We start from the raw sequence: 7,631 nt of genomic DNA, 5'->3' as shown, positions 1-7,631 counted from the left end.
TGTCATAAGCATGACAGAAAAAAATCCATTCAGCCCAAAATGTCATGGATGTGTCTTTTTTTGTAGTGCAAGGAGTATTACGAGAAGCATTTATAACAGTTAATTGTTCATCAGGAAAACTATCATCAATACGTAGTGGGCCATCAAGCACATTTTCCATTCTAGACAAATTATCAGCTGCGGGATTCTCCGCTTCATTTCTATCAATAATATACAAGTCAAATTCTTGTAGCAAAAGAGCCCACCTAATCATCCTAGGTTTAGCATCTTGCTTTTCCATAAGATATTTAATATCAGCATGAACTGTGTGAACAATTACTTTAGAATCAAAAATATAAGATATGAATTTATCACATGCAAACACAACTACTAAATATTCTTTCTCAGTAGTGGCATAATTTCTTTGAGCATTGTCTAGAGTTTTACTAGCATAATGGATGAAATTTAGTTTCTTATCAACTCTTTGTCCTAGAACAGCACCAACAACATAGTCACTAGCATCACACATAATTTCAAAAGGCAAGTTCCAATCAGGTGGTTGAACAATAGGTGCAGTAGGTTGAGGGGCAACTCTTTGTGCTTCCTATCAAGGTGAAGATAGCCCGAACAAACCCCTCAAAGGCTTTTTTTTCATAGTGACAAGTGACAGTAAATTTCATCACGTAATATAAATGTTTCCTTACCAAATTCCACTCACCAAAGGCACCAGAAAAGAGTCTTAATGACCCACAAGTATAGGGGATCAATCATAGTCCTTTCGATAAGTAAAAGTATCAAACCCAGCGAGGAGCAGAAGGAAATGACAAGCGATTTTCAGCAAGGTATTTTCTGCAAGCACTGAAATTATCGGTAACAGATAGTTTGATAGCAAGATAATTTGTAACGAGCAACAGGTAGTAATAGTAACAAAGGTGTTGAAAGGTAGCCCAATCCTTTTTATAGCAAAAGACAAGCTGGAACTTTCTCTTATAGCGAGCAAAGTGTTCTTGAGGACACATGGGAATTCATCTAGTCACTTTCATCATGTTTGTTTGATTTGCGTTCGTTACTTTAATAATTTGATATATGGGTGGACCGGTGTTTGGGTATTGTTCTTACTTGAACAAGCCTCCCACTTATGATTAACCCCTCTCGCAAGCATCCGCAATTTCGAAAGAAAAATTAAGATAAATCTAACCATAGCCTGAAACATATGAATCCAAATCAACCCCTTACAAAATAAACTAGGGTTTATGCTACTGTCACTCTAGCAACCCATCATCTAATTACTACTCCACACTGCCTTCCCTTAGGCCCAGAGATGGTGAAGTGTCATGTAGTTGACGTTCACATAACACCACTAAGGGAATCACAACATACACATCATCAAAGTATCAAACGAATACCAAATTCACATGATTACTTATGACAAGACTTCTCTCATGTCCTCAAGAACAAAATTAACTACTCACAAATCATATTCATGTTCAAGATCAGAGGGGTATTAAATAGCATCAATGATCTGAACATATAATCTTGCACCAAATAAAGCAACTAGCATCAACTACAAGATGTAATCAACACTACTAGCAACCCACATGTATCAATCTGAGGTTTTGAGACAAAGATTGAATATAAGAGATGAACTAGGGATGGATATAAGATGGTGTTGGTGAAGATGTTGATGAAGATTGGTCCTCCCACAATGAGAGGATCGTTGGTGATGACGATGGCTTCGATTTCCCCCACCCGGAGTGAAGTTCCCCTCATGTAATCGCTCTGCTGGAGAGCAAAAGTGCTCCTGCCCAGGTTCCACCTCAAAACGGCGGCGCTTCGTCCGAAAACCTTCTTCTAATTTTTTTTTCAGGTCAAAATGGCACCATATAGCAGAATATGTGCTTCGGAGGCCTGCTAGGGCCCCACAAGCTTGGGGGCGTGCCCTAGGGGTGGGGCGCCCCCCAGGCTTGTGGCTTCCTGGTGTAGCCCCTTCTGTTGATTACTTCGCCTATATTTTTTATCTATTCCAAAATAATTCTTCATCAGTTTTCAGGTCATTTGGAGTTGTGCAATATAAGTGCCTCCGATATAGCCCTTCCCGATCCAGAATTCCAACTGCCGGCAATCTCCCTCTTCATATGAATTTGCAAAATAAGAGAGAAAAGGCATAAGAATTGTATCATAAAGTGAAATAACAGTGCATAATGAAACAAATATCAATATGAAAACATGATGCAAAATAGACGTACCAGCCCCTACTGCAAATCCTAGGCAACTAAGCTGGAGACGCGCCATGATTTATAAGGGTAGAGAATATATGTTAATGTTGTCCAAAAAGAAGTATTAAATAGCACTATTTTCGCATTGTAGACAACTAAGTTGTCTTGGTCGGGTTCGATTCCCACCTCTCCCATATCTAATGATGCTGAAAATATATTTGATTCGTGTCTTATTTTTAAGGAGATTGTTGAGCCGGCTCGCTAGGAGTCGCGCGCGAGCGCCAGGAGTGCAAAGCGGCGTTGAAATCGCCAAATAGGAGCTCCCTATGATCCAACGGCCAGGAGAACACAGTCGGATGGCTGGCGGGCCGGCTGATCTTTGTCAAAGATCAGCCCTAGCAGTCGCCATATTTAGAAAAAAAACACTTAACATATTTTTTTAAGGAGATTATTGGGCCGGCTCGCTAGGAGTTGTGTGTGAGCGCCAGGAGCGCTAAGCGGCGCTGAAATCGCCAAATAGGAGCTCCCTGTGATCTGACGGCAAGGAGAACACAATCGGATGGTTGGCGGGCCGGCTGATCTTTGTCAAAGATCAGCCTAACAGCCGCCATATGGAAAAAAACGCTTTACAAAATATATTTTTTAAAAATGCTATTCTTGTATTTGAAAAATGTATACATATATGAAAAAATATTTCTGATGTATAAAAAAATATGTATAACATGAAAGAAAAAATAGAAATATTTATGATGTATACAAAAAAATGTGTATCATGTGTACAAAAAAATGTTTATCATGTGTACATAAAATGTTAATCACGTGTACGAAAAAATGTTTGTGGCAATTAAAGAATGTCACACATTTCAAAAATAATGATGTGATATTTTTTTAAATGTTTATATGTTGTAAAAAATATTTATGAAAATGAAACAAAATGTTACGTACATTCAGAAAAATGTACGTCACATTTAAAAAAAATCTCAACCAAAAAAAGTGTTTGTGACATTTTCCAAAAAAAATTATACAATGTACAAAAAGTGTTTACATAGTTAAAAAGATGTTTATTATCATTCAATTTTTTTAACATGTATCTGAAAATTATATGCAACACATATTTATGCAATAACTGTTAAACATCCATTTGAAAAATACATTCAAAACATGTTTTTGCAAAAATGGATAAACATGCACTTGAAAATGTTAAATGTGTATAATTTGTTTTACATGTATATGAAAAATGTACAAAAGTAGAAATGTGTTGGAAAAAATAATAAAAGCAGACATGTTTAAAACCAAAAAATCAAAGAAAATTGACAAAACAGAAAAAGAAAAGTGAAGAAACAAGAAATAAGCAAGGAAAAACATAGAAAATCAAAGTATACAAAAATCCAAAGAATACCATATAAAACAAATAAAACTGAAAAATAACAAAGAAAAAAGAAAAAATGAGTGAAAATTGTTGCAAAAACAAAGCAAAACCAAAATGTAATGAAGAATAACGAAAATTGTAGAAAACCATCGAAAAAAACAAAGAAACCCGAATGAAAACAACAGAAAACAAAATTAAAAAAAAAGGAAAAAAACTAACTGTTGTGCCAGAACATTTCCGGCACCCCCTAGAATTACCAGACGGTCTGAAACATTTCCGTTATGATGGTTTTCCCCGAAACAATTTTCGGTTTCTCCGAAACACTTCAGTTCTGAAACACTTTCGCTGTGTCCGAAACTTTCGACTCTCTCGGACTCCCTGTCTAGTACTTAGCAGATAGATGACCGGATTGTGATTTGGACAAACTCATCAAACAATGCATGTTTACTTTCCATGAATGAACCTCTCCGAACTATGGATCTTAAGAACAAATGGAGCTGTTGTTGCACATAACCAACAAACAAGATTAGAAAGGACCACACAGCTAAAATTTGAAGCCACATAGCTAAACTCATGATCATCAACTAATTACTGGCAAAAAAAAAGAGAGCCACCAAATCAGTGTTGATGTCAGATGCTTCATCTAAGAGAAATGCAGCTAGCAATGAAGTGAATAAGATGCTCCAGTATATCAAAATGAAATCTAGCTAGTGTCTGCTCAAACAAGACATCAAAACAAAAAGAAGGCAGCTTATGTACAAAACCTGAAAACAATGTAATGTGCATAAACTAGTCTTCTTCATGTAGTGCTGTTGGATAAAATCTGAATTTTGTTCATACATTACAAATTCTTTTTCCTGCTCCATGGCCAACACTGAAAACAGCACAAGTGCTAGCACGATCGTCAGCTCACAGCAAGAACCTGCTACATTTTGCATTTGTATCAAGTGCATAGCCTAAGGGAACCACAAGATCATCAACTCATTACAAAAGGAATGAAAGATCATCAACTCATTTAGCAAGAACCACTGCATTTTTCATCATCTAAAAGGAATGGAAGATCATTCAACTCTTTGCAAGAACCCCTACAGTTAAATGCTTCATCCAGGAAAGCACCACAGAAATGAATGCCAGAAGAGTGACACTCAAACGACTACTACAAACGCTGCACGCAACACTTTCCACAGTTCTCAATCATAGAACCCCCCTGTGCCATTGACAGAACAGAGCAAGTTTAGCTAGCAGAAGAAGCACGAGGGCTGCTGAGTTTTCTGAACCCATATCTATATACATGCAAAAGTAGGCGTCCAGTTCTGCTGTCATTGTGTCCGAGGTGGCCAAACTTCTGAGGAGGTTTAACTATCAGGACTCCTGCTCTGATCTTTCTCTACTGTGAGTAGACATCCGGGTGTCGCAGCTCATCATAGGCTGAATTAACAGAAATAATAAGGCAGTTAGGCAGCAGACCAATAATCAATAACAATATAATGACAAGATCAAGAAGTCAAAACCTGAAACAATATAATATGCAAGGAATTAAGCTTTTATGCACTATCTATTGTAGGATACTATCTGAATTTTGTTAACAGGTTAGAAACATAGTATCTTCTCTGCAAAGATGAAACGAGATGACTGATCTTGATTTGGCTTTTTAGGTTCCATAATTTCTACCAGCGGCAAAATGGTACGATATGGACGAACTGAATTATCTGAATCAAGAAAAGAAATTTGGAACCAGTAGTTTCTACTAGCTTCAGAGTTCAGACCATCATTTACAGTGTGTACACAGACTGATAAATCCACATGGCATTGGCACCTATTGTTCCCATTCAACTACTTTTGCTTTTACAACAGTTTCAGACGAGTCCCAAGTCCTAACAAAACCTATCATAATATCCTTTTTCCAAGCATGATCAGATTAGCACCTCACTAACAAAGACTCTAAGTAAAGCGTTCATGCTGTAAACAGTATCTAAAAGTTCAGTAAATTATTTTGTCAGACTATAACACTTTAAATAAACTGTTTTTGAAGCACTTCAGAGTTCAGACCAATATTTACACTGTACACGGACTGATAAATCGACATGGCATTGGCACCTACTGTTCCCATTCAACTACTTTTACTTTTCTACAACAGTTTCAGAAAAGTTCCAAGTCCTAACAAAACCTATCATGATCAGATTAGCACCCCACTAACAAAGACTCTAAGTAAAATGTTCATGCAGTAAACAGTATCTAAAAGTTCAGTAAACTGTTTTTCTCAGACTATAACACTTTCAGTAAACTGTTTTTGAAGCACAAGCAGACTAAAACAAATTCTGTAAACTGTTTCACTTCTTGACATGGAGAGTGGCTCTCACCAGGGGTCTCGGAGAGGTAGGCGACGATCTGGAGGGTCTCGCCGTTGCAGCCGTGGGGCAGGTTGGTGATGAGCGGGGTCAAACGCCCGTAGCGGCCCGCTCGGACGCACATGGCGAGCTCGAACAAGTGCACCTCGGCGTTGATGCGTTTGGCCAGCTGGTTCCTCAGGTGGTACACGTACCTCCCCCTGAACTGGAACTCGGTCCAGCCGTTGCCGTCCTCGGCGTACTCCCCCTCGGCGCTCGCTCGCACGAACCGGATCAGCCGCCACGCCCCTCGCTCGCGTCCCAGCATCACGGACAGCTCTCGGGGGATGCGGCCCTGCAGTAAAACCATGGTTATTATTGTTCAGGTGATATATACTCTGAATTTCCTGACTGAAAACTCAAACACAAATGCGATCCAGAGTTGGCAACCAACGGCAAGAACTGCACATTTGGCAAGAACAGAACCAGAGATTTCTCTCGGGCGAATGAAATTAACACAAATCACAATCTCGGTGCAAATAAACGACACCCAATTCGCCTCGGGTCATGGCGAACTCACCGGAATCGGGGCAGCAAAGCCAGGCTGAGGCATGTCCGGCCCTCTGAGGGGGATGGGCTCGACGGTCCAGTGCATCATGGTGCTGACGTTGTCGACGTCGTCCACGGTGACGCCGTTGTTCCAGCGGAGGTACTTGCTGGTGTGCTTGCCGTTGGCGCGGAGGTAGCGGCCGCCGACGTTGCGGAGCAGGACGTCGTTCCCGAAGCCCGTCGCGGTGGCCCGCCACATGATGGCCGGCACCACTGGCTGGTCGTAGTCGCGCTGCTCGGCGCGGAAGCCGAGGTGGGCGAGCGGCGCCGGCGTGGCCGTGGCGGCGAGGTAGCGGCCGTAGGCGGCGCTGTAGAGGAGCAGGTACGGCACATCGCCCTGGTAGATGTGCACCGCCCACGCCGCCTTCAGCGACTCGCGGCGCTCGCGGAGGGAGACGCTCTTCCCGTCGCTGTCGGCGTTGAGGTACGTGCCGTGCACGCAGCTCCGCAGCCACACGTGCTGCCTGTCGTGGAACCTGTCCATCGGTCGCCGGCGCTGGAGAGCAGAGGCGGTGGGCGCTGCTGCGCGGTGGCGAGACGTGGGTTTCTTGGCGCTGCGGCGAGCTCTGGTGGCTGTTGGTTGCGGCGGTTACGCTGGGCGCCAAGGCGAAGGCGGGGGTATTTCAAGGTGCCTGACCCCATCGCCGTCCAGGGCCTCGGGCCTCGGGCCTGCGGGTTGTTTCCTCGGCCCGGCCCACGCTCCAGAGCCTCTCACACAGGCCCGCACGGGTTCCATCCTTCCCCAAACAGACGCGCCGCGGCGGCGGCCGTGGTCGGCAGCACCTCTCCTTCCCTTCATCCAGTGGACTGCCTTCATCGGCGAGCCTCTCCCAGCGCGCAGTTGCGGCCACGAAGCGGCCGGCGGCATTGCTCCCTTGTTGCGCTGTTCCGGCGAGCGCACGTATGCCGTCACGCCCGGCCGGCGCAAGGGGAGCGAGGCAGCGCGACGGCACGGAGGAGACTACGAGGATTTGCTGCTTGCTATTCATCGGCTAGCGCTTGGAAGGGTCCACCCGGCGTTTTAGTTGCGCTACTCGGTGTCCTCTGCTCGCAATGCTGCGTGTGTTGTGCTGAATGACAACACGATGGAGTTAATTGCACAGAGATACCACAATTGGAGCATTGGGTGCG

At 43.0% G+C, this 7,631-nt stretch overlaps 1 protein-coding gene across 1 annotated transcript; it reads right to left on the bottom strand.

The window, feature by feature from the left end:
• Positions 1-4,758: 4,758 nt before the first annotated feature.
• On the bottom strand, positions 4,759-7,074 carry LOC123154008 (uncharacterized). Its single transcript, XM_044572830.1, has 3 exons — positions 6,472-7,074; positions 5,925-6,246; positions 4,759-4,992 (listed from the first exon to the last, which is right to left on the bottom strand). The coding sequence occupies exons 1-3, from the start codon at positions 6,982-6,984 to the stop codon at positions 4,952-4,954; spliced, it is 876 nt and encodes a 291-aa protein (XP_044428765.1). The 5' UTR covers positions 6,985-7,074; the 3' UTR covers positions 4,759-4,951.
• Between the last annotated feature and the right edge of the window lie 557 nt (positions 7,075-7,631).

Source organism: Triticum aestivum, chromosome 7A (genome assembly GCF_018294505.1).
Source record: "Triticum aestivum cultivar Chinese Spring chromosome 7A, IWGSC CS RefSeq v2.1, whole genome shotgun sequence".
NCBI lineage: Eukaryota > Viridiplantae > Streptophyta > Magnoliopsida > Poales > Poaceae > Triticum > Triticum aestivum.
This window is presented reverse-complemented; position numbering and strand designations above follow the sequence as displayed.